Source organism: Varroa destructor, unplaced genomic scaffold (genome assembly GCF_002443255.2).
Source record: "Varroa destructor unplaced genomic scaffold, Vdes_3.0 BEIS01000003.1, whole genome shotgun sequence".
NCBI classification, from domain to species: domain Eukaryota; kingdom Metazoa; phylum Arthropoda; class Arachnida; order Mesostigmata; family Varroidae; genus Varroa; species Varroa destructor.
The window spans coordinates 10,022,693-10,050,667 of record NW_019211456.1 but is presented as its reverse complement, the minus strand read 5'-3'; the positions used below and the strand labels follow the sequence as shown (position 1 = coordinate 10,050,667).

Below are 27,975 nucleotides of genomic sequence, written 5' to 3'. Positions count from 1 at the left end.
GGCGTATTCAATGTATACGTGTATATAAACTTCATTTTTTGTATATGTTACCTATGAAATGTGTATAAACATCAAGTTACCTTTATACACATTGAAAAAAAACTCCATGATGGTAATTAAAAAGAGATTTATGCAAATTTTTATTTCGATGCGAATTCAAGAGCATAGCTTACATACGTATAGATTATACAAGTCCTTCAACAACGACAATATATGGGTTTCGATCGTTTCCGATCAGGAGTTGTTTCTTATATTCTACCGGATTTGAAAAGAAATCAAATCGATTCGATGCGTATCTGTAACAAAATAAGAAGTTTGGGTAAGTTTTCACGAAGAAACAACATTAAATGTAGCGATGGTGGGTGAACTGAACCGTACCAACCTTTTGGTAATTTTTCCATCGGCATCGATCAGTAAGAAGCTACCTTGATGCGAAGCCATCTCCGATACGAACTCATACGAACTCAACTGAAGCCGTGAACAATAACAATCGTATAGTGGTAAGGCATCTGTGATGACGTTTCCGCACCCTAACAACGCTCATCAATTAGGCTGGCAAACATCTATAAACTCGTCGGGAGTAAGACTGATTGATCATCAGTGCTCTCACATCTCATTTAAATATATCTGACCAAAAAGGTATTCCAATTAATGTTCACCAATACTTTAAGGCAAAGGTTGCACCTGTCACCGACTTCACTTTATGGCAAAAACGTGTTCGACCTTTAAAAATAGAACACATTTGGCACAATGAGTTCCTTTATTATCAACGTACTTGTGGCCAAACTGCCTGTCTTCCAAGGTAAGTGCCAGAAAGCCTCTTACACGTTGGGGCTTTGCGCGTTTCCTTGCCAAACGTCCGCACAACAGTCCCAAGGCAGATCGTTTCAACAAGGTTGCCAAACCTACAAACTTTAAAAGCATTTTAATGAACTTTTTCTCATTTCAGACTGACTTGACGTCAACGAGTACGACGCTGCCCTTCGAGATATCCAGAAATACGCAGCTGGTAAGCTCAAACCTCGTCATAACAGCCCATAGTTTGATATACTCAGAAGTATTTTCAGACTCAAATAGATGCCTGCTAACCTGCCATAATCTATCCAGGAGGACGTCCGCCTTGCATTATTTCATGAGAATGATACAAACAGCTCTACCGGACTGAACAAAAGAAGCACTTCGATACGCACGAAGCTTATCTTTAGTTCGAGGCGGAGATACATCGCATGTTTACAATGGCTTGTATTTCCTCCCTTGCCTATAGAGTTAGGTATCATTATTGTTTATTTTCGGCAGATGTTTAGTGTTTCAGCGAGAGCGCAATAGAAGAGCGACCGGGGTATAGCGCGGCACGGAACAAGCAGACAGATCAGACGAGGACTGCAACGATCGCCGACGCCTTGTGGTGCAAGAGAAACAACAACGTTTATCAGTCCGTATAAGTGCAATGCTGTAGACATGGTGAAAATGTTCTCCTGGTTCACAGTCGATCCTACTGACGATGTTTTGGGGGATTAGACGCTTGAGGTGTCAAAACCTTTACAACTTCATGAATTTATAGAAGACTATTCGACAAATACATAGATATCGTTAGATCTCTATGTTATAACAGAAAATCTCTGTATTTAAACAAAAACAGATGATTCAGCGACATTTTTCGCCCCCACTGTATGTGATATTTGTAGCATCGATTTACCTCGATTACAGCTTCAATTAGGGACTTAACGTTAAACTTACCGTTAAGGGCAGTTTAATCGTTTACGAGGTCTTTCATCAGTACATATATTCAGCTATCGCCTCGTTATCAAACTTTACACCATTGAAATGCCATCAAAAAATTTGGTTAGGATTAGCCCATCTTGACCTGGCACGCTAAAAATGGGTTCGCAAACGTAAGTTTAGTGTTCCACTAGTCATTTTCAGAATATTTTTTCTAACTCCGAAACGACATGTTTTCAATAGTAGTGCGTTAAGTGTAGACTCGTTAGAGTGCGCTTGACCCACCGCTCAAGAGTAGCTAAATTTTGGTCCAATAGCAGATCAAAAATTCCCAGAAATATAGAGGTTCAAAAAAGACCGAAGGATCCAAAAGATGCAAAAGTCTTAAGAAGACTTGGCGGCGTTGGAGCTCGCCTGAATTAGCAATAAATACTTTCTCAAAAAAAAAAAAAAAAAACTGTTAATTTATCTATCAAAAAGCCAGGGTTATCAGAAACGGTTTTTGAACCTTTTTGATGAATTTTGAGCCTTTGGGCTATTTCCTTTTTCCTATATAAAAACTTCCTTGGATCTTTGGGAATCCGCATAGAAACTTGCAATAACATGGGCCGCCGATTTCGGCCAACAAAGGAAGTGTATAATCTCGGCGAGGCTTCTCCAGCTTGAAGCGAATGCATAGCAACTAATCTTTACTGAGACTTCAACAACGATGCATCGTTGTCCGCGACGATGATTGTGCAGTTTTAAGTCAAATCTCGCTTTTTCTAGTACCAGGAATAGGCAATGAGCGGATACCTTTTAGGGCAAACAGGCCTACACGGTTTATCCGAATTTGTCCTGGACGCTCGGCATACGTATATACATATATATCATGTTTCAACCTCCATTTACCCTATCGGCCACGTCGATATAGTCCACTCGATGAGTTGTCTGTGCGACAAGTCTCAGATACTCTGCCACCAGGTTGTTCATCTTTACGAAATTTTCAGTGGCGCATGCCTGCCAAATGAGTAAATATAAACAAACAGCAAGAAGCTTATTGATGCGGTCGATTATTATATTATTATATTTATTATAAAAGAACCTAGTCTCTTTTATATGGAATTTTGAAACACAGTGGAAAAAAAAAGAAGTTGGTTTTATAAAGGGAGTTACACAGCAAAAAATTAGGCCGATCGGTAGGTAACACAATTTGCTATTCGATAAAAAAGTGCTGAGTAAACATACAAATCGTCATAAAAATTAATGCTTGCAATTTTTTGAATTATTTATACTTTTGAGCTATACGAGGTAATTAAGGGTAGAAACATATTGGTTACTTACCTTATTGGAGAGGTAATCAAAAAGGACCTTTTCGCTACCGTTACGGGCGAGGTTTATTGCCACCCAATAGCTATTATTAGACGCGGCACGAATGTTGTCAGGCTCTCCTGGCATTGATGGTGTAAACACCGTATAATTGCCTGCTTCAGGAAACATAAGTAAATGAATAGAACGTTCTGCATTTGATATATTTCGAAAGATTGAAAGAATAAGATGAGAGTCAAAGCCAGGACATTTTGCCCCATCCTGTAGTGCATCGTTATTTAACGAAATTTTTACTTGCCTTTTGAGGCACCGTCGAGCGTAACCTGTAAAATTCGTCGCCTGTTCATCTCATTGACCAAGAGGGTTTTTTTATCGTGCGACAGTTGGATACCGTTGGGGAAGCTCAGGCCGTCCACTAGAACTGACACCCGATTAGTTTCGATGCTGTAAGCCAGTACGCTGTTACGCAAAAAAAAAAATAGCATTTGCTTCTTTTATTACATACTCGTATTGAAATGATCTATTAGCGATTAAGTTATAATATCTTTACATAAATAAAATTAATAAAATTGCGTAGACGGGCAGCTAAAGCCCCGTCATTCTTGTTCCATAACAGTTTTATTACCGTCCGTGATTATCATGTAGAAGTGTTCCTCGAAGAATGTTGGTATTAGAATATTTCGTACTGCTATCGCTCATGTAAATCATTTTTGTATCTTCGTTGACATCCAGGTCGTTGGGTAGCATTATGGCCTTACCATTCACCTTTGACAATCTAGGCACAAGAACGGTCACGTTGTCTGTTTTATGAAAGAACACAAATTGCAGGCTGCCTTATTGAAAGGTGTATTGTCATAATATTAACATGTACATATATACACTAGTCCGTAAATCGCATTAATGCCATTTCGTATTTATGGGGTCTAGCTGCTCTTAGCCTATGGATTCATTTATTTTTGCAAGTAAATACCTGTGCATGTACGGAATGTACTAGATACGTACATAAAAAAAGAAATGAAGATAATACAAACCTGTAGCGATATCATAAAGGCATAGACCAGCAGAATCGGCGAAATAGAGTTTGTTGTCAGAAGTAGCCCGAATACCTTGAGGTCGGCATTCGGTGACTCCGGTAGCATTGCAGGCTGTTGCAAGTTTGATCGCTTTCATTGTCAATAAATCGATCTGAAATTAAAATGATTGACCCATACGAACTTGTGTGTATTAGTTAATCCATTTATTCTGTAAAGCTATAATGATTCAAATCCATTTTCGCACAAAAGAAGCACTTTTTTTTATTTGATGGTAAAGTATTGGCCTCTTAATCTTAATTAAAGTAGCAAAAAAAGCCATTTTTAGATAGAATATTATTACACAGAATGCTAATCTCTTGATTCACGACACTGGCTAGGTCGTGGAAGCCAGCTTCCAGAACGCAGTGGACTCAGAAAGAGCAGTGATCGAAGGGACTCACTGCCCATCCTATCACACGTTTACCCCTTGGCCTCAAAGCTAGCCTCGGTATCACGTTATAACGATCTGAGCATTTCATCAAACTAAAATCAACTGTGTACATGTCGACATAGCTTTATGAGTAGTCTACGTAGACCTCTAGACCATTCGAACGTTGCCCACTCAGAGTATAACATATAAATGTAAAAATAGACAAACACAGTACACAGAGAGATTTGGGCGACGCAGACATGATCAAAGCCATTCGTTAATTTTAATCAGGTCCCAAACTGACGGAATAATAAATAGAAGAGGTTTGAAACATTGGCACGCATTTTCACCGGAAGTGATGGGTCATGCAGGCATACTCTTGCAGGTTTCAGTCATGCACACAGGTGTTAATAGTGCGTGGTCACGGGCAAAGGCCCAAAGCTCAGTCCTATGTGAGCGGAATCACGCGAGTATAGGCTGCTTAGTATGCCTAATCTAACATATAAACTGAGTTTAGCTCGTATTTTTCCGCAAGTTTTTTGTGCAGAAGTTTGTCGAAGAGTACTCATTGCATAGTTTTGCTACGCGCTGCTCTAGGCTCCTTGCTAGGTCCCAAAATAAATCTTAACCCGCCGTTGAAATACAAAAAAAGGGTTCGTTTAGATGCACCAAAGCTAAAATGCAAAGCTATTTTTGCAAAGTTTAGCCATAACCTATTCCGACCCGATCCTATTTTCGAAAATATGCTTCGATGAAAATAAAAATGCTATTGAATTTCAGGAAATTTAAATTCGTCATTCACACACGTACCTTATAAATCCAGCCGTCATCCGCTCCTGTATATGCCAAGTCTTTTTCTTCCACCACGGCAATTGATTCCGGCCCAACAATTTCCGGGAAGTATGCGGTTAGCTGGTCGTCGACGTTTCCGGTCACAGGGATGTATGGAAGTTGCAGACTAACCGTAAAAAACAGATGATTCAAGTTGCCTGATTAACATGTCACTGGCTGTCGTATAGAATCAAATGGATGTTTGTCTTATATACGAAAGAGTATTAGGCGACTATTATTGGTGGACACTTATGCCGGTCATCAGTTATCGTTGTAGCTTTCCTCCCTTTCGGTTCGAAAATTAATTTTTTGCATCAGCTATTGTTATTGTGCTAACCATAAGACGACTTGATAAAAACGTAAATAATAGCTAAACAAACTCGGCTGAAAAACCCACTCGTACGGGTTGGCCTCTTCACCCTTCTGAAGAAAATTATCCGTCAGGCAACTGGCTCCATCAATAAACTGGTTGAAGAAGGCCGTATCGCTCTTCAGAGGCTCTTCAAAACGCACGTTGCATCCCGATGTGTAATCTGGGTTTCTATGAACACTGCAAGCACCGTAGACACTCGATAGATTATTAAGGGACGACTGGAATGACAAATACTTCAAACCCATACTTGTTTAATGCGTTTTTTTGTCAATAATGTTAGTATTTTATCGCAGATGGCTGTCGGTGCACCTTCATATTGCTGGCGAAGAATTCCGCTTGATAAGTTGGCTTGACCAAAGGAGCGCTCCTCATTGTGAAAGATTATGTTAGAACATTGAATTACATTAGGAAATACTGATCATCAAGTATCTCAAAGTTATGATACATGCGAGTACAATGTGCATCAAAAAAATTATTCATTAGAAGTACCATTACAAACATGCTTCATGTAGAAATTGTGTATATTTTGTAAGTGCAAATTCGATTCGTAATATTTATTAATTAATAATAATAATAATAATACGTATGTTTTCTACCCTGTATTTATTCTATACGGAAGATAAAGCTGGGGTATTTAAGAGTGCCAAAGACGCAGCACCTTCGAGATTGTCATGGCAGTCGGCCTGCATGACCTGTATATGTAGCATTAATTTATAGTTATAGTGATATGATAAAATGCTCTACGTAGATTTTTTTCAAAAATGTAGAATGCATAGCTATAGCATAAATGCATTAAGCTGAGTAGAAGTTAATTATTTATGGCTGGGGGTTTAGTTTTATGGGATTTACGCTTGAAGTAGTTGGCAGGCTGCTAATAACGTCACATTAACAAAACATGCATTCGTAGTCTATAGGTACGTGTTCTGCGCCCGAATCAAAAATGAATCTGCTGTATTTAGCTAATTTTCTAAATAGTACTCACTCAAAAAGTTTCGCTCTGGCTACAATGGCGCACTTAGCAGTAATCGCGACGATTATAGATAAAAGCCTCATTTTTGCTGTAGTCAGAAGTGGTCCTGAAAATAGTTCGATTTGTTCATGCCATTAGCTATTTAGGTATTACCGTTGATCTTTTCGTTTTCTGTCTTCGAAAATTTCGTAGCACTTCTTTGGTTCTAACATTTAGTTGAAATCTATAACATGTGTTATTTGTAAACACAGCAGCATCGTTCCATGTATATTCAACTCGCGTCTACCACTGAGAGGCGTTCTCCATTTCGGTTTGCCTTAAATTCAATCGGTACCGACCTTCACGTCCGCTGTCAACAACGTAAAGCTTGTTAATACAATCACTATTGGCTATTTTTGAGCCAACTACCGCACCTACATAGTTATCACTTGGAGGCACAAATGAAATAGGGTAAAACAGAGAATAACTTAATTTGATTATATTTTCCTTCTCTTCTTGATGAGGGTGGGCTCTAACTATTCACCCGTGGCTGTTTTCAAACAGATCGTAAAGAGTTTCGTTACACTACGACAGGTCACCCAAGAGCCTCCTCAAAACCTCATAAATAATAAAAAAATGAATAATTTACCTTAAGAAAATATCATCTTTTACGCTTTACCGTTAGCTTATCACACAACAACAAAATTAGGTGACATTTTTAGGTAAATGCAAGTACGCCATATATTTGATATGCTCTCATGAATGAAATAGGTGCGCACGGAAAATAACCCTAATTCGTCCTTCTTTACTTCTTGGAATGACCAAGACGATGGACAAATGTCTTTTTTCTAATTTACCTTTTTCTAAATAGTCCGACTGTGGTAAACTGTGATCTGGATAGAAACCCAGTGAATCAGTTCAAATAAGCTATCGCGTTTTACTGATAGTTTCCGTGACTTGTTGTGTTCACAGACGGCAGTATAGGTTGTCGTCAAAGCTGAACGTTCTATCTATTGATTTGATTATTACAACTCATACGAATGGAGGAACAAAGGTAAAGTTTAGTTTTCACCTTTCGTGATGGAACAAAGCAATCTGCCAGGAGATAAAATCAGAGAGCGAATTTTAGTTTTTATGAATAGTTTTACATTATTGTGTGATGTACATTATTAAACCTCCTACTTGTGGCGACAGGATAGTCTAATTAACCTAGTGGAAGACAAACTTGCGACTGAGGTCAACAGGACGCAAGGATTTGTAAAAGAATTTTAATTAGAAAAATTTCACGTGTTTCCTTAAAAAAAAGATAATTTTTAACCCGGACGATCGATTGTTAATATCTACTATAACAATACTTTAATAATAATAATACACTTACATTTGAAGCCTTTCATTATTTAGATCGCTTACATTCAAAGTAAGAGATTAAATGATGTATATCATTTGCTGGAATTACTTGCATGATAAAGTCTTAGAACATTTAATTACTTTTGATTTTTTTTTTATTTAATCGGTAGTACACCTTTCCCCCCACACAGCAAAGCTATATGGAACATATGCATAGATATTCTTGTGGGAGTAGCAACGTTTCGCTGCCTCTATATGAATGAACAAATTTCTATAGAGTGAAGTTACGGTATTTTTGCCGAATATATAATTACAAATACATCATTGATTGAATTGGCCAGCAGGTAAGTGCTCTGATAAGGAAGTCTGTGTGAGAAAAATAAAAACCAGATGTGATCTCAGCTGCACAGTTCCTTAATAACGTTCTACTCGCAGCACGGAGTGTTATTATTTAAGAGATTCAAAGTAGTGTTTTACTGGAACATTCATCAATCTCTGTTTGGTTTACCTATCTGACCCAAGTATCGTTTCAGCATTGACTCGCCCTACTGTATATTATAAACAGTTCGAAACGCGTATGCCCCTATGCCAAATACTGTTGTGTCAAGTGAATAAATTCGTATTTTGTGTTCTTTTTTTATTTTACAAGGAATTGCCTAATAACTGGATAAAGTTATTATCGAAGGCGGCCTTTCAAGTACAGCGTAATTTTGTCGAGGCACGACTGAGTGCAACGGTTCGTGGAGGCACTGTTTATCTGCTTCTGGGCATCGGGGTGCGACTTGGTTGAATTTACGTCTATCTGCCAAATGCTTTCCATTTCTAGGCAGAGCATTATGTGAAGGCAGACACTTGCCGCATCTCACGTTGTTGTTCCTGCTAGATACGCTCATAAGCGTTGCTATACAATTTTTCTCTCTACTATTGGAAATTTAAAAAAAGCTTCGAACCGTGAGCTCGTACTTGTCTCTCCAGGCACTATAGCATGTTTTTGCGAATTTAGGTAGGTGAAAAAGGTGCGCAGACCCTCTAGGCAATCGCATGTATTGCTCGAGAAATGTCTATATTTATTGAAAAAATGGCGTACCAACATTTTGCTTCCAAGTCCTGCGTCCCATTGTTAATGCTATGGCTCAGGAAATAAAATTTGAATATAGACAATATTTGGAAGGACGAAAGACCTATTTGAGCAGAAACATGCTTCCAGAATTCGATATGACAGGGTCCGGCAAAAAGACCTGTAGCGCGCCTGTTTTTTTACTCGGATGTTAACAGCGAACGATTATCGATAAGCATAATTTATAGAGCTTAGATATCTGACCGCCTTTGAAAAATGAGTGGACGTCCTGTTGCGCTCCATTGTGTCCGATAACTTACGTCATGAAAGAATGACCAAAACAATAGAATAAGATGTTCCAGTATTGATGCGACTTGTATCTATTATGGAGTTGTGCTGCATATACTAAAGCTTACATGACGAATCTACGCAGGGTTCAGCTCTATGGGCATGTGTGTACTAAACTAGCTATGATTTTTTCTATTAACTAATGTAATCGGTTCGATAGAACTTCTTGTCCTGCGGCATCTAGTTGGCAGGAAAAATGGGATTAGCCAGGCATATAATAGTGTTGATCCCCTAGATGTTGCTAGATAATTACCTATCTTCTGAGCACCGGCACAGAAGGAATGAAAAAAGACCTGGGTAAAGCGTAGATTGTAAAACGTAAAACTGAATAAAAATCCACGTAGTTTTATCGTTGCTACCCTTCAATGTTATTTTAATATTTAATGGCAAATAAGTATTTTAGCTGAACACTTATGATAACGGTTGTTATGTAAGAGGTGCAAATCTTTGCAGCTTTTGGATGAGAATCTAAAAGGCGAAAAACTGCTGGTTTAAAGTAATCAACATTTTATTGTTATACTTTTACTTACATATATATATATATATATATATATATATATAATAAAAATATAATGTTCTGTGCTACAAATTATAAATTCATACTTTCAATACTATATACTCAATAATAAAGACAACTGCACAGCGTATAACATATGTTTACTATTACTTGCTATTGCTATCACGAATATGTTTTTCGCTCATCTTTACATGGTCCTTTACACAGGCCATGGTCGTTGCTGGGCCTGTTGCAAAAATTAAAAATATAATAAGCGCACTCCGATGTTGAGCCCGAATGGCCGCGGGCACTAATTACATTTCCTCACGTGCGAGTATACACATGGGTATGGCAGTAAGTTGTTTTGCTGGGAAAACTCAGCTAAAGCTAGCTATTGAGTGGCCGAAATGCCCGCACGCGCAAAGCGTTCCTGCGTTGTCAAATTTAGCTGATACAGATAAACACAAGAACAATATCCTCGAGAATTTCGTATTGTTTCAGATATGTACAAGTTGCGCTTTGATATACGGAAGCCCTCATGCGTGTACAGCACGCCATGCCCGCAGTATCTATCTAAAAAGAGAGAAACGTCACGATCACTAGAACGTGCGGCCTGCAAAGGCATATTCAAGTGAACCGCATGTGGAAAACACGCAATATTCAGGTGGTTTAGGTCCGTTAATCCTTGTACTTTTTGCCGACTATTTTACACAGGTGGTAACCGTCTCGCTTTAAGCAAAATCCTGTCTTTCACTTACCGCAAGACTAGGAATCATCAACTTGGGGTACTTCCTAGGCAGCCATCGTCTTCGAGTAATGCCCCTGATATCGGCAGCCTTAAGCCATATTCTGACAGCTCAATCATAGTAAACTTTCATACGTTCTCGTATAAATTAAAACTATTTTTCGCATCCATATCCATAAAACTACATTAATATACTTATTAAATGCGTTCACTGATTTCCAGAAGCCATGTCATTCTTGTATCTGGCAGCCTGTTTATCTAGACATTTCAGCAGACACTGGGATTGCATTATACTAGCGTGATGTACAAGTACACGCTAAGTTAGGTCATCGTTTATGTCACAATGCCGAAGATCGACAAAATTATCTTTCCTTGTTAATGATGCCAATGTAAATGAAAAGCAACCTCTCACATATATATATAGACCCACATATATAGACCTTTTATAAGCTGCAGTTGACAAAAAAGAAAGTGAAATGCCTTCACATCTTGATCAGAGTTTTACAAACAGAAATTACAGGTTAAGGTTAATTAAATTCCCATTATATTATAATTCTGTCTACTGTTAAGACCAACACGTTTACTCGTTCTATCGTAAACGTGGTCTATAACTGTGTACTTTAAGTTGAAGTTCTCAGAGAGATTCAATTACTTGCAAACATCTATAAACTTTATCGAAAATCCTATCTTTTAATACATAGCAAGGATCAATCAGTCGGCTGATGTGTTCTGTTTCGGAAACTAAAAACACAGAGCTTCCTTAGCCAATGTCTGCAGTTCAAGCCGCTGTTCCTCTCTCAACAATGACGCAGAAAAGGAGGTCATTTGAAGGCAGAAAAAACGCGTCTAATACAGATGGATTACGAAGGCCAAAAGTACGTACAATCTGAGGTTCGTTCCTACGTGATTAGGACAAATAGAGCCCTTTCAACTGTGTTGCGTCATGTACGCCTTTCAGCTATTAACAGATTCATGTACATCGAGAAAAGGGTACGCGTTTACGCGTAAAGGTTTAATCATCAAAGTGCGTAAACTGAGTGCTACCTTTAAGTTTACTGTTTGAGCTTGTTTTAAATTATCGTCTAGTGAAGTTAAAAACACGCTGATTTCAATACCTGTCCCTGAGTGTAACGACGAATTTCATTTCATAGGTTATCCTCTTCTTATCCCTATATAAGGCATGAATACGACTTCTCAATCTGTGTTGAGAGTCATAGAATCTGTTAACTTGTTCTGGCTCGGAGAAATCCTAATAATTCCAGTTGTTAGATAGAGAACATTATTGAAGCTAAATACGGAGATTGTTTTGTGTTCTTTTAAAAGAAAAAAGAACGTATCGCTATGAACGTATGAAGAGTACGATACGAATATTATACAATAGATGGGGCAAATTGCTATAGCATACAATCGATCTCTTAATAAAATTTGAGAATCGATTGGCGTCGTTGTGACAGATCGTTACATCGACGGTTGAATGATGTACCTAGCTCCACAAACCTGAGGTTAGTCTGAGAACAAAATCAACGTCTGCTACCTTTCTGGTTTACCACAAGTAGGCTCCTCCGTGACTCTGCAACCCTGTTGAGCTAGCGACCGTTTTTAACTCCTATCGCATCCGAGTTGTAAACTACCTTTACACTTCTGTATCTGCTTATTCGAAGTAAACTCACGCTACTACGTGATTAACTTCTAGACAATCTCACAGCATGAAGGACACTCCCCAGCAACGCTACCCAGGCCAGGCAATGTATTGCATAAGTATTGCACATAATAGACAGAGAACGTGGGACTGATCTGAACAAAGTCATAATAACGTCGTTAACTTGCATGCCCATCGAAAATACTTTCTCGCTGCATAATAATCCCAGTTTCAATTATCATTGAGGGGTCGACACATGTCTTCCAGGGTTCTCTATTTTTTCGGAATTTTTTTAACTCAGTTATATTGCTACCGTAAGACACGCTTAACATATCATGATCCACAAAAAAGTAAGACAGATATATAAATTTTTGCTATTTACTACGCGAAACTCTAGCCCATTGAAGATATGGACAAATTACTGCATGTCCAATATTATTACTATGGAATACTTCGGATCTTGCTAAGAATCAGTGATTTCAGTAGTTAGGAGATTGACTTATTCATCGTACTAAGGTGTGCTTACATTGCACGAGAATGCCGGAAATAATAAATACTGAGAGCTCTGGATTTTTTTTATTTATGAAACACGGTGGATGCAGTAATTTCATTCAGTTAATCTAGCCTCACTTCTAGGTTTTTACGTTCGATATCGCCGTCAGGCAGTCTACCAGACGGCTGGCTGGCTGGCTGGCTCCCAGGGCGAAACAAAATCTGCTTATCCAGACTACAACGTTTGCTTAAGATTACCTAACCTAACATTCAAAGATGTTATTTTCCCAATATTAGTTCAGTTTATTTTGGGAATATTTTGTTTTAGCGAACGATCGTTTTTGTCGACTATACAAAACAGTCCAATCGGCAGGTCAACTCCAAATTCTTAAAGCCTTATTACTACAAGGATATGAAATAATGGATAAATAATTGATCCACCTTATATCGGTAGCTGCTGGTCGAAAACGTAACTAGTTCAAATGCATTCAATCGAATCTTCACCGTACCTAACCTAGAAATAGGGAGCACTTTTTCTGGGCTATAATCGGCCTTGTTGGGTGAGCTTTATACATCATCTACTCACTATGCAAGAAAGCAGTAATTATTCAGCAAGAACCTTTTTTTTTTACAGCTAAGTGGGTACATTCGTCCATCGTACATGGCTAATGTATGAAGATTTTTACGATGCAATGATTTGAGCTAGCATAGGTATAGATAATGCTGCACTAAAAACTGTATAAATTCTCATGTACGATTTTCTAGTGCGACAGATTTGTTGCCAAAATATTCTCATAGAAATTACTAACGTACCTGTTTGAGATTTCAAAACTGAGCGCGGCAAATAAAAGAGTAGTCGGTATTGCCGACGCCTGGGTCAAGTTGGAGTGAATTTTACGCGATGTTGTCCCTGTAACACAGTCGGCAAATGTTTAGTTATATTAGACTGGTAGATAATATTAATATCCTTACTAGCCTTTCTTGTCTGGTTGGAGACATCCAGAAAAGAGGACAAAGCAAAATTGTAGTTTTAACATGCAATGGGAAACAATTTAAAATAACGAACCGCATACCATCCACGTACTATAGGAGTAATTTAGAACCAATATTATATATATATATATATATATATATATATATATATATATATATATATATATATATATATATATATATATATTGCCATGCATGTGGGTGTTAATAACCTCGAATGACTCTGCGCGAGTATTTAAACAATATTGAATCGTGACTCCTGGCTTACCTACTGGTATACATATCGCAATTACCCAATGAACGTTTAACTAGCTATTTATATACAGACATTTCTGACCTTGTCTTATAGGTCACAATTCTAGCAAATGTCAATTAGTATGCTGCAAAAGCGTGTCCTACTCCGTTATAAAGTGATCCTAAAGATAACACAATGCACCAACATATCGTAATGTTTATAGCTTGACATTATTTAGAGTCTATTGCGTGGCACACAATGCCGAAGCGCTTGAAATATAAGCAGAGTTTTAAAAACGATATTGCAGCAGCTTGAGTATATTGAATCGTTTTCTGTTACTTTCAATTCCTAAACATTTTGAGCAAGTGAGCTTGTCCTCCATCGAGACTATCTGGCCATGTTGTTCCCTGGACCGTCCGATGTTTCGCACAATGAGCGACGTACGACTTGCGTATTCGGTAGCGTGCATTATCTCTGTCGAACATCGATTGTTGCCGCCGTGAAGCGTCGATGGCCTGATCATCCACTGAGTAACTCCCAGAAGCTTGACCTTTTCTTGTAGCTAGGTTGTGTGGCCATTTAGAACAAGCGGAGGTAGCGCTTACGATCTATAACCGCTAAGCAAGAAAATTATCTAGATATCTTTCTGCGTTTATCGCAATTCTACTTACCCTGAGATTTTATTTAACAGCATAGGTTAACTGGGCAGAGCTAATCTGTTTTACTGGCTTGATAGAGCAAATTATGTCAGCTTCATCATAGGTTAATGAGGCTGAGGTACATTTAGGCTGTCTATGGATGAACTGGCCTATTTAAAGCAGTTGTCGCGACGAATCTCGTTGCTACAAGGCTGCCTGACGGTCAGGTCTAGGTAGCGACACACAAGGCCACAGCAACACCATTTGCTTGGTGTATTGAAATCAGGCCGTCAAATTCGACAAGCCTTTCTTTTGCAGACAGAAAATATAAGCTGCGGTGCGGTGGGACTAGATCATTTCCAATCGCTATACGTTGAGTAAAAGAATTTTACCGTACTATTGGAAGCCGGACTATTGGAAGCAAGATGTCGGATGATGACGGGTAAAGCAATGCGCTATATTTTAAAAATCTTTTATATTATTGGAATTTTATTTTTTTAGAACAGCGAGGACAACTCCTTTTTTCATCTTAAAACTGAACCAGCTTTTGCAGAGCAGCTTGTCTGCTTTCATACTATTATTATATATCTATCATTGCGCATTAGTTCCTTTACAATGCCCGATTAATCCCGAATGGGCCGTCAGGTCCCTCCCACAGGATTTAGCGGTACTTACACTGGTAGAAATGTGCACAGATGAATTTACTCTAATAGATTTCGTGGGGTGTTGTCGTCACGTGTGTGCCTATTAAAGAAGACATGAAATAGTCTATAGGCGAAATCCGGTATAAATACAGTTTTGGGCTGGGGCCTGGCCGCTTCAAGCAATACTTAGCGGCAGTGCTGGGTGTGAACTGGAAACATCTTTTTAACCGGACAGACGTTGTCTCGTTCGGGTCTCTCTGCTATAGGTCATTAATAAATAGATGAATAAATCAACTCGGTGGGGTATGTTAACGGATTTAAGTACTATGCAGATCCCATTATTTTGGTTATAGTTTCACGCATTTGAATAGGCCCACCTATAGTTTGTATCGAACTTGTAAACTAAAAAGAAAGTTGGTAAGAGATTCGCTGGGAGAAACCTGCAGCTGGTCAAGAGCACACTAATGAGCTCTATCAGTCCCGTTACCGTAATACGACAACTGAACGGACGGCTACCGTGAACCATAAGACCGACCAGTGCGCTCAACGTTGAGAACTCATCAGGGTCTTCACACACAGCCAAACGATTTTCTCTTTTTTGCTCTGTGTGCAATAATGTACTCTAGAAAAGGTTTCTATTTTGGTCTCTGTCTATTTTGATACCATGCAGGTTTTTCAATATATCTAAAGCCCTTTGGGAATAGGGAGGGCCTGCCGAGGAAGGCGGGAAAACTGAGACTATTAGGGTTGAATTATTAACGATAACGAGCTCGTTGTTCAACGTCCGAACCGCTCAATAACGGTAAAATCTTATTTATACGAATGCAGACCCCCACAAGAATCCACACGATTGTGTTGGATACTAAGTGTGCTGTGATGTCTTTGGATAGACTTTAGTCTTTTTGTATTTTTTTCTATTTAAATTATATGCAAGGTATATCCTAAAATAGCAAATAATATACTTTTATAGGTCAATTGTGTAAGGAAATATCGAGCAGAATATTGCGCCTATGGATATAGTATTAGCCAGATTTTGATATTATCGCATGAACCTAAAACAGTCTCCATATATGGCTATGAGAAAACGAATAGTTTCACGGTATTCTTTACCTTGCTTTTTCTACGGACTATCAGTTTAAATATAATGAAATTTTAAACTCTTATGCAACGTACATGCTTTAAATACATGATTTGGTCAAATTAGTACAACTGTTTATAGTCTGTCACTCATTTGCTAGTTAAGGGAATGCTGATAAATGGGGCTCTGGCAGCGTTTTACTTGACTATTTTATTTCATTACGTATTATGGAAGAGTCATATGGGATTCCTGAGGTTATGGAGCTGCATTTGATACAGATCCAATTCGATTTGATCTATGACAAACATATGATCAAACTAGAACTAACTGAGAAAATTCTAAGTAATTTCGAATCTCTTGCCGAAGTAGATGGTAATCGTCAACCCTAACAAAACGGGAAGTTTTGCAAAAGATATTTTGCAGTATTTATATGTTGTTTATAATTGAAATATAGTTTAGCCTCCAGCTACATTTCGTCGAGCTAGGTAGCCTGCAGTACTTTCGTATGTATACTTAATCAAAACAAAGAGTAAGATTCATTGTTAGAGGGTCCACTTATACCACTGACTCGTTACTTCACACATAATTCAGTATACGACATCAAGGTAACGCAGAGCCGAAGTTATCTCGTACATGTAGAATGTTCTTGGGCGCTATAGGGACGTAAAAGAATGCGGATTGCCGCTTTTTTGGTTAACAAGAGTGTATGTTCTTAGAAGGAAATACCATACTTTTTTTTGTATAGCACTATCAAAAACAGTGCTTTTACTTTAGATATGAATCGTAAACTTGACACGATTTTCTTTCCGACCAGAGTCGAAATGACGAAACCCTTCAGGTTATTTATGTTGCTTTTACATTTTGTCGAATTCTGACTGTATTACAAAAAACAAATTTTTTTTTTTTTATTTCATGGTCGAAGAATAGAAGAAGCTAGAGAGTGGATCATAGTGCAGAACTTACAATAGTTTCGTTGTCTGTTCCATGCCGAACTTCATAAATTACCTCACTGAGTTATTTTGCCAGAGGCCAAAGTTTAATATGAGATGGCACGCCGTTGATTGTTAATTCGGCAAAGGAAGTGACCTTCGTAATCGACTCTCTTTACAACTAAATGAAGTAAGCGTGTGTGTAAATATGAAGGTTAATCTGATTTATAGCTCTTTCTGTTTTTTGTGCCTTACATGTTTGTCGTAAATAACATGCTATACGTGGTTTTATAAGAGAATCGGATGATTACCATATGCTGAGGTCGCCTGCTTTCAAAACAAGGTCATCACGCACGATCATGGATTATAAATAAGCAAGGATAACTATTTGTGCCAGAATCATGAACAACCACCATAGTTAGACAAAATTCAGTGAAATATTGCTGGCTTTGTAAAAATAGCGCCGCACATTCTTATAGTTTCTTTTTACTCTTGCTGATCAAGCTGGCTTTAGACTGCCATAAGAACTTCGTGAAAATCTGTGATGGATAAACTATAACTATTTCCGACTATACTAAGGATGCGAGTCTCTCTAACTCAGGTCTAACGCGGGACAAGAAATTTTTTCTTAGCTTCATTAGATGACTGGCTCCTTCACACGAAATACTCCACCTTAAAAAAATGTTTCCTTTCTGAAAATATGTCTTTATGTTTGATGTTTTCCTAAAATTTACCGTAGCGCCTTTTTAGGCTGCAAAATAAGGAAGCCTTTGTCGAATGCATTAGTATATAATTTTCGCATCGTAATGGCCGTATTTGGTGATCTGCTGAAGTAAATCTTGCTTACTATTGCTTAATTGTTTGTTACGGCCATCTTTTTTAGCATTTTTGATCAGCCAGCGAGAAATTGCACAGTGCCAGAACTAATGTTCCTGTTAACGGCCTTCTGCTCGTGGTGTGCTAAAGATCATTTAATATATACTCTAATTAATTAAAGAGTTAAATCATCTTTAAAATAGAAAATCACTTGGTTTCCATTCAAGGATGCAGTCGAAATTATTTTTGAATAAACAGGTACAATTTTGCATACGCAAAAGGCTACACAGTTTTAAATATATAATATATATCCTCTTTATTATTTGGCCGGTTGTTCTGAATTGGTTATGATAGCATCTAAATTTGCTTTGTTTAATCATATAGATTGTATGGCATGATTTCCTTGGTATTATTTTCTAGCTATCCAGAACGAAGTGTTTATAAAAATGGCTACCCTACTCGTTTGGGTTTGGCGAAACACGGGGCACGACTGCGCTTATCAAAGAAGCCACCCTGAAAACATATGGTTTTCATCTTGGGCACTTTCCACCAAGGGTCCACTTGTGTGGCTTGCAGCATCCGAGAGACATAGCTGCTACGATAATATGGCCTTTGGGGTGTCTATTGGCTTCATGAAACTGTGTTTATTAGAGTCTGATATGCCTTTCGTCTACGCGAAGGTCAACAGACATTAAATTTATTTCAGTTTTTTTAATTGGACTGTTTTATCGCCGCTGAGCCTGTAGTTTTTTTAGAAAGCCTATTACAATACAGGGGGTGGATCGTGGAAACCGAAACGTTGAAGTAACTTTGTTTCGTTACAGTTACAAATATGTGCTGTGTGTCCTCCTTATGGATGTTAATTACTCTAATGGCAGTAGTTCCGAGGTGTGCAGTAAGTGCGCGATCGGAGGAAGAGGTTATTCTGGATAAGCTTTTCAACAACAAAACGTACAATAGGGCAATTCGACCGTTAAACAAGGCAAAGGCAAGACATTATTGGTGCATTAGAAAATCGTTAATTTGGGCTAGCGGAACCCTTTCTTCGTCGAGTAAAGCTTTTAAAATGTCTTCATATTATGATATATATTGTGCTTTAAATGTGTTCTGTAGAAATTAGGCGGCGTGCAACTTAACCTTCTATTCTACGAAGCCATGATGAATCAGTGGGAGAACCCAGGTCTATCGTAAAAGCCATAGCTGACAGTTTGCTCTGGGAAGAGCTGTTGCTCTATTTTTTACAGTAGAGATCTTTAGAAATAATCTGCACCTGTCAAAGCATGCGTTCAAGGAGTGGGGTTTAATATAGCCTGTAGCAGCATGAAGTGCATATGTCGTGCATTTGGCCATAAAACATATTGCATAGTGCACGCGGTTTTAACCCACGGTATACAATGTATAAGTATACGCTAGAATAGGAAAGACTAAACGTATCCGGCGGCATAGACCTAATTGTTACAACGTAACCACATAATCATCAACGAGAGCGCTCAATTAAATGATTTTTTACAATAGGCACTTGTACACAACACGAACGCATGCTCGCAGTAAAAACTAAAGAACACATATGTGTATTATATTTTAGTTTTTGTTTGTATATAACTAAATTTTGGTAGCATAAAGGAAGTCACTTATACCCAATAAGTAGGCATCTTACGAAAAGAAGTGACTTTACTAACGAAGCTTTACATCTAACTTTTTGCAGCTGATTGTTCGTGTAAACGTTTTCATTCGAGAGATTTACTCAGTAAATGAGTTGAATAGAGAAATGTCGTTACAGGTGAGTCTAAATGGATTCAACAAAACAATCATACAGCATAACCCACACACATAGTGTTTTCCCTGGTACAATGATACTGTTCATACGGTTGCAGCTAATACTCCGCCTGCGATGGCGCGATGAGCGCCTCATTTTCAACTCGTCTCGACTGAACTATATACTTGTGGGACGGTCGAGGTCGGAAAGATTGTGGGTGCCGGACATGTTTATTACTAACGAAAAGGAGGCCCAGGTTCACAAGACGCTTAGCGACAACGCGCTTATCCGGATCTACCCAAATGGACAGGTGTGTGCATCGCGTCTTATTGTAGGACATCCATGCGTCACATACCGAATCGTATACAAAGATTGCCAGCATACGGCATTAGAGAACAGTTTCAAGGCTTTCGTTTGTGAGATGTTTCCATAACATAAACACATTTCGTGTGGTTTTTCGCATGAACGCATTATCATCTTGTCACAACTTTAGAACCGAAAAGCCGCAATGCTGAGGCCGTGATGTCTTCACTGCATGTGCATGAGAAAAATATGTTTAGCAATTTGCTCGTTATCTCGCCATTGTCGTTCTTTTTCCGCAGCCATTGGTCAGTTTTTCAGCGTTAGCCAGATGAGAAGCGGTTTAATAGCATTTAGGATGCGAAAACCTAATGACATTCACAGCTGTCTACCTCTCATTCTTTCCGAGCAGCCGATCCGTAGATCGGTCTGCCGCTACGATCGGCCTTACGTAAGGGATGGTTGCTGCTTAGCTGCCATAAAGTTTATCAGGACGAAGTTCGATACGCGACGTCAGTTCCGAAGATACAGCCAAGCACAAGGGGAAGCAGGTTGGCTTAGCTGTGCTCCGTGGTTCTGCCGTGTACCGCGCTGGGCGAGCTAATTTAAGAATCCATGGTATTGAATTGAGTAAATCACTTGCGACTCGATCCCAGCTACGTTTCCGATCCCGCTTTCCGGATTTTGCCCCTTTTAGTCGGGACGAGTTCCTTCTTTCGCTCCTTCCGTCTTGTCCTAAGCTGTTGTTCGCTGTTCCCTTTTATCGTCTTCTTCACACTTCTTCCTTTATAGCGCCAAGATACCTACCCTCTATGCTTACGGCCCTATGCGCAATTTGCCAAACTTGATAATCACGCAGGTTCAGCACAGCGTTCGCATCTCCTTGTCTCTATCATGCCCTGTCAACGCAAGCTGGTTCCCGTTTGGGTCAGTGTCCTGCCCGCTGCGAGTGGCGTCCTACTCTCGTGAACTTACCGAGATGCAACTTAGCTGGGATGACGGTGGCCTTGCCTTTTACAGGGGTAGGTAGCGAGAAGAGTACAATAGCTATATGGTAAAGTGAGAGAAAAAGAAGAAAAGACAGTTCGGACATATGCTGGACGTTCTGTAGCTGCTCGTTTCGAGATAATAAGAGTATTGGCATGATAGATGAGTGCAAACGAGTTAGATGTCATATTATTTACTACTCGATATTGCCTACGGTGTTAAGGGCCATTAAAAGCCCTGTCGTTAAGTAAATAAACTACGCTCGTATTGCAACTGTATTTCAAACACGGCCCAGATATAGTTGGCTGACACAGAGAAAGACATGATAGTAACACGAATTTACGTGTACATGTTTTTGGCTTTCCATGTTTGTTACGCCACATGAGTACGCTAGTCTTCCTCTTCTGTCACACAATGCACACACGTTTACAGGCATTGAACTCGATGGCTACCGATTAGAAAATTTTTCTATTCGGACAGAACAGTGCGTAACGTCCATAAAGCTCGGCAAGTTTTCATGTGTATCATCGGTAATCCGGTTACGCCGACTTCCACGTCGTTGGCTGTTCACGCTCTTCGTGCCTTGTGTTGTATTAGCCGGGTGCGCAGCTATCACTGCCTCGTTTAGACGGAAGAACGAGCACATCGTAAACGCGCTTTGTTTTGTTGCAGTTATTGGAATTACCCTTCAAGTAAGTACGTAGATATTTACAACATAATAGCATTGCAAATGCAATCGTACACGGTCTATGCAAGGCTTCTTTCCGTGCCCATCATAAACATACCCTGTTATGCATACGTATAAGCCTAGAACGTTTTTATGATCTTAAAGTCACGACTAGCTAATCACCAAATGTTGAGCGAACAAATACAAATGAAGAACATAGATGCTATCGGGAAAACAGCGGTAGCGGTTCATAGCAGCGCAATAGACCGCACCGCCTTTAGCTAGAATATTCTATCTAGTTAAATGCTAGCTCCGTCATTTGTTTTTTTCCATATAATGGTTAACTAAACGAGAATTGCTGAAATCACCTTATCTACACGCTAGGATCCTATGCTAGTTGACAGGATGACAGAAGAATGTGCTTCTAGACTAGAATTCTAATCCAGCTTTAATACTACATTGATTTGCTTTTAAGTACAAAATGCCTCGAAGCACGCATCAGGCACAGTGTAGCATTAACAACAAACCGGCGTGTGTGTAACTAAATGTGTTATGATGCCGAGTGGTTAGATATGAAACTGATAATTCAGCTATTCAATATTCTCGATGGGATTGATGAAGTCGAATTGTTACCATCATAGGCCATAGGACAATTCAATTTCCAAGCGTAACGTCTCCTTCCACAGTGCCCTTGTTTGTCTAACAGAACACGCAAGTCGGTTATATACGCTTATAATCTACAATGTTAAATAACAGAAAATGTTTGATTACGTAAATTTTGCAAGATGATAGCAGAAGTAGGTTGGGTCGGCGCCAGCTGCATGCTGGCGTGATTGCACATACAAATCACATGATCGATCAATATAACCTATTTCAACCGAACGATGAAGTTTATCTTTACGATATCCTAGCAGGAACTGAGTCACCTTAGTGTACATATTAGGCACTGGTGCGTGATTATGATCTATTATTTACGTGCAATGAATACGTGAGCGTACGAAATGATGATGATGATCATGGTCATATATACGGTGCGATGACTCGGCTAACTGACTCGAGGTAGAACAGTTCGGTAGAATGCTTCGTTTTGTGAACTTCACCCGTGAGAAACAGGCCTATTACTAACAGTTTTTTTCATTAGATGGGACAGATTTAGAGTAATCTGTCTCAGAGGGTCGTGTTCGCTCAGGGTGACGTTATCTGCCAAAGCCCGCATGTGCGCGTACATACATACACACATATGCACATAATAGATAATGGTCAAGTTGATAAATACATTAACTAAACATGTGGCAAAAATCGATTTGACCACATGCACGTTGGATGCTGTCCATAAGGGCAAGACGCGTATCCCGCACCGATATGGCTCCAATTTTAACAAACGGTTTTTGTTCCCAGGTCTCGAACGCGCCATCCAGTGACGTCATCCATGCCGTTGATGCTTGGGTTCTTCTTGTTTATGGCTTCTTCCTATTTCATATCGTTTTAATCAGCTATCCCAAAAGCAAAACTAACGGTGAGTTTTTTGCGAGTCGTTTGCGTGACCTTCGGGTTTCTGGGCAAGCGACAGTCACTGGTCTTTCCTAATCCACCATCAACTCAAGCAAGCACTTAATATCCAAATCAGGGCAATACTATCGTAAGGGCTTTTCTAGAATAGCCGTGCATACAAAGTTCGTGATTCTCAACTTCACGTTGTGCTGACTGGCATTTTTACTTTGGTATGGAACTTCTGCAACCAAACAGGTCCAATCCAGAATGTTCATCACAATCTTTATTTCTAAAATTTTTAATAAACATAATCTGTGTGTTCTTATGATATTGAGCCATCTATCCAACTGCTACTAGTTTCTCTTTCTGCGTCTCCACAAAACCGCAAAGGGATCTTATAACTGAAGAGAACTTTATGCTCAATGTAAATTGTACCTTTTTCAAATGTTGCTTGATCAGAATATGCTTTCATGTATAATACAGTACGCAGTAATATGCGCCAGAACCCAAATTGTAACGTCAATATGGGGATCACATTTGTTTTCGTTAAATTCGTTTGTCTTTTCGACGCAGTGACGGGCCTTGGAGTGGACTACGGGGTAGTCGATGTCTTATAGTACTAAACGTTTTTTTTGCATCTTGTCACATCTCTATACTTGAGCTTCGATGTACGAATTGAAGGAGCATATGCAAGCCAGGGAGCATTAAGCCAGAGATTCACAAAAAACGCTTGCTAAATTTTCTAAGCTCGTTCAGGCACTCTCATTGTTTTAAGGATTTACTACATAGATTCGACCGTCAGGTCAATTGATATAAGGAAGTCGTTAGAGGAGATAGATAACGGAAGAAACATCGAAAGGGGCCTATAACACGACAAAAAGCAATGCGCTCAATTAAAATGACCGTGTCTTCTCTCAGACCTAATGAAATATTGGAAGCATTTTTTTAATGAATGTACTAGAGACGACTTAAACAAGAGGCTATACACCTGTAAAACAGCCGAATGTACTTCAGCGCTAGCACGTTATGTTTAAGGTTGCATCGTCTGCTACGGGTGAACATGTATACATTTTCATGTCAAATTCATGTATTCAGCTTTTGTTATGATGCGAATGAAATTGTAAAAAGTGGTCAAGGGCTAGTAATTTCGTCTTACGTATTAACAACAGGCAAACATATAGGTGGACTCAAACTGTTTTTAATATTCGAGTTCTATTTTATTTTTATTCAGGTTCAGGAATGCTAGGATTAAACATTTAGCTGCACCTTCCAGACTATACCTTACGATCTCCATGGGCAAGAAACACATCAAATGCAGTTAGAGGACTTTCGCTAAAAGGAAATATATAGTCACAGAGTCTTCTTAAGCAAACCCGCTTGCGAAATAAACCGGTTCAGGAAAGTGTTGTGTTTAGATTAGTTACAAGAGGCAAAACAAAAAAAATCCCTAGTATTTTTCTAAAAAGGTCTCCTCTTTTTCTGCTGACACTTTGTATACTACGTCTAGAAGGCCAAAACGCCGTCGAGGGCTGGTAGGCCTTCGACGCGATCGGGACAAAAATAAGGTGCGCTGTTTGTTTGTTAAGTTCGAGGAAGTTAAGCTGGCAGAACAGCAAACATTTTGGGTGATTCTTAGTAGCGGGTCCTTAGTAAGGGGTCATTCTTAACGGGCAGGGTAGAAATCAGATGCTAACGGCAAATGATATATTTTTCAAACAGCGAATCAGTTGAATTAGATCAAACTGGACGCATTAACGCAGAAGTGCTGTAACATACTCGAAGTAGGGAACTGATCACAGTGATGCAGGAAGCCTATGAGTTTGACCTAAGACGTTCAGCGTCGTTTGTATATACATATGTGAAGGGCCATCTATCCAAGTTTGTAATGTTATTTTACAAAGGAAACAACTAGCAAAGGGGGAGACGCTGTTTGTAACTATCGACTGAAACTGTTACTGCCTAGTGCCCGAAATTATGGAGCTTGGCTCTAAAAAGAAGGCTTGCTGAATATTATTTTTCCTGAGGACGTGACCTCAACTCTTTCATCGTTACTTTGCAGGCGCGATTTAAGGCAACGCGGTTTTTTGAGGTTTAGCAAAGAATGAAGTCTTTAGAGAGAAGTTGTCTGTGATAGAGTAGCCAATTATGCTGTATTTACATAAAAGTGAAGAGAAAAAGTGTGTAGTCAATTATAATGATGAACGCAAGTAACCAAAATATTCGACTTGCCCAAGCGTTCGCATGGTGCTACTAAAGTATACGCGCACATAGCTACTGCGGATTATGTGGCTTAATTATCTGTGTTACTTCACTGATCTTTTACGTTGTCTTTTTTTTGCAATCCATAGTTAGCTCCTTATTCCCGAAGGGAATTTCTTTTATTACGAAATTATGCGGGTTTTGCTTCAGGCGCACCTATTCATATGATGTAAAAATGTTTTTAGCATTGGGTTAACGGCCTAGAGTATAGAAGCGCTAAAGTGTCTGAAACGCAACATCGTAATGAAACAAAACAGGCAATGGTAACTTGCACAATTCTAAGGGGTGCCTGTAGGCTACACTAGAATCCTCGCCGAATGACGCCTAAGTACAGATAGACTATGATAATATTCTGTTTATCTCGACAGGCTGCTGCTCCAGACGAGAAAATTCGAATCAGCTGCCCCGAACGACGCGACGATTCCTTGAAGATAACGCACGCATAGTATTTTATGGGATCTTCTCCGCGATTACCTTAACTTACTTCATTGTTGTTCGCCTTTGTACAGATTAGTTCATAAATACCACATGTGTGTTACGACGCAGTGAAGCTCCAGAGCAGATGCGATAAGAACCATTTGACAAAATACAACATCGCCAAAATGGAGGCCATTTCTGCTGAAAATTGGAACGGTACACAATAATGTGCTCTGCGCTCTATATGAAAATCAATACATGTATTGCATAACTATTGCTAGGTATTTTATCGGATTTTACGCATAACTTTTTTCCTTTATAGGTAACAAGGATCCACGAAGTTCACCCCATGAAACACCCATAAAGTTCAGAACATATTCTATGTACCGCACGGTGACTCCAAAAAAAATGCCTACTTTATTAATTTCCTAAAATTTTTCCTAAACTAGATATATGTAATTAAGAAATTTTTTCTTTGTATAAACCACAAATCTCTTAGTAGAATGTAGCGCATGCGACATTGCGTGATTCTTATCATACATACGAGGCATTGCTTGATATTTTAGATGTTAAATAACCACGTACAGTGGCACGTAGTCATTGCTACCGCCCGGCAGATCCTTAAGGCCTACACTAGCCTAACGCGGCCTATGTGACCTCTAACCCCCAGCGTGGAAAACGTGCTTGTGGGAGAGAGAGAACGCCGGCATATAAGGATTACTCTGGCGGTAAACTCACTTAGTTCTTATTTTTTGTGAACTATGCTTTTGTCCATACTTATGTTTATTATTCTGATAAGCGTATATCTTGAGCGATGTACACAGCATGAGGCCACCCTTTTTAGTTGTCCAATCTCCGATTCTAGGTTGTGAACTGCGATCGTATAATTTTCGTGAGTGGTTAAGGATTTGTAGGTATTCTACACGAAGCCAGGAGGCAGCATTTGCCCGAGTTAAGTGGAATTCAAACCTTTTCGACCAGATATATTTGCCTATACAGAGCGAGATCGTCCGCATTTCGTTCGTTCGACCTCGATATATTGTGTGCCGAACTTTATTCATGCTGTAAGCTGATACGGGGGCTGCAGAGAGAAACCGGGACCGGAGAATCAGCAAGCATTGATCATCATGGATATGGAGAGCCTTCATTTTTTAACATTCGATGTAATTCCTTGTGACCGTAGCCCAAATTGAACGGGTGCCGACCCATACCGTTTTAGACAGTAAGATTAGCGAGTAAAGCCTGTATTTATATACGAGATACTATGGACAAATTATTATCTTTAGTCGCGTGGTAGCACGTGTCTTTTTGCGCACATGCCATATAATTATCTATTGAATGGAACCAAATATTCTCGGGTTTGAGCCTATTCAACCGTATCTGACGTCTCGAGATTAGGTTGGAACTTTGGGAAAATCAATTATATACTTCATTCTGAACTCATTGAGACGAGAAACTATTTCGTGTTTTCTATATATAATAACGTAGCTGTTATGAACTGATCTTACTTAACGTGCGCATGGTGTGGGTTCGAAGCCGGCCGTAGCCAGTCGATGCTCCACTGCTGTAGTCAATCATTTTAGTTTAACAATAGCAGATTGTCACCTTCGCTCTATCCGAACCATAACAGTGTTCCCATATCGGCCTGTCGTATACCTTATATACTACTCTATTTATTAGACGAAACGTTTTTCCGTACATTTTCCAATCTTATACTCTTCTCCTCTACAGAATTGAAAAGAAAAAAAGAGATTTCATCGATAACTAATGTAATTTACATGACCGTCAAGCGCCAACATTCGTAGCACCTAAATGGCTAACCAGCAACAGATCCATGAATAGCTCCTTCTATCCACGCGACTCGCGTAATATGTGTCACCATAAACTACGTTTATTTGTGGCCATACGATAATGAACATCGCTGCCATGCTAAAAGATATTGCGCCATTCAGTCGCCAACAAGCGAGTCTACCTGCTTAATAAAATAGATGGAAAAATTTTTAATTTCCTGCAAATAG

At 39.1% G+C, this 27,975-nt stretch overlaps 2 protein-coding genes across 13 annotated transcripts; one reads left to right on the top strand and one right to left on the bottom strand.

The window, feature by feature from the left end:
• Nucleotides 1-112: 112 nt before the first annotated feature.
• LOC111247831 (adipocyte plasma membrane-associated protein-like) lies at nt 113-21,521 on the bottom strand. Of its 10 annotated transcripts, none has more exons than XM_086983500.1 (12): nt 21,473-21,521; nt 21,112-21,183; nt 13,561-13,657; nt 5,699-5,851; nt 5,281-5,428; nt 4,059-4,212; nt 3,653-3,827; nt 3,326-3,486; nt 3,043-3,182; nt 2,611-2,718; nt 383-468; nt 113-296 (listed from the first exon to the last, which is right to left on the bottom strand). In XM_086983500.1, exons 1-12 carry the CDS (start codon nt 21,504-21,506, stop codon nt 185-187), a joined length of 1,440 nt encoding a protein of 479 aa, XP_086839626.1. In that variant the 5' UTR covers nt 21,507-21,521; the 3' UTR covers nt 113-184. The 10 variants fall into 10 exon arrangements, 7 of the variants coding, with proteins under 7 accessions (XP_086839626.1, XP_022655001.1, XP_086839624.1 ...); XM_022799266.2 differs by lacking the exons at nt 21,112-21,183; nt 21,473-21,521 and adding exons at nt 6,657-6,750; nt 14,009-14,066; XM_086983498.1 differs by lacking the exon at nt 21,473-21,521 and having other exon boundaries at nt 21,112-21,295.
• Nucleotides 14,679-26,470, top strand: LOC111247154 (glutamate-gated chloride channel-like). 3 transcript variants are annotated; one of them, XR_015323642.1, is made up of 8 exons: nt 18,534-19,068; nt 19,786-19,860; nt 19,955-20,146; nt 20,996-21,158; nt 21,556-21,815; nt 23,189-23,306; nt 25,909-26,173; nt 26,280-26,470. XR_015323642.1 is itself a non-coding variant. In XM_022797768.2 (7 exons), the coding sequence occupies exons 1-7, from the start codon at nt 18,913-18,915 to the stop codon at nt 26,052-26,054; spliced, it is 1,110 nt and encodes a 369-aa protein (XP_022653503.2). In that variant the 5' UTR covers nt 18,534-18,912; the 3' UTR covers nt 26,055-26,470. The 3 variants fall into 3 exon arrangements, 2 of the variants coding, with proteins under 2 accessions (XP_022653502.1, XP_022653503.2); XM_022797768.2 differs by having other exon boundaries at nt 25,909-26,470; XM_022797767.2 differs by lacking the exon at nt 18,534-19,068 and adding an exon at nt 14,679-15,055 and having other exon boundaries at nt 19,786-20,146; nt 25,909-26,470.
• Nucleotides 26,471-27,975: the final 1,505 nt, after the last annotated feature.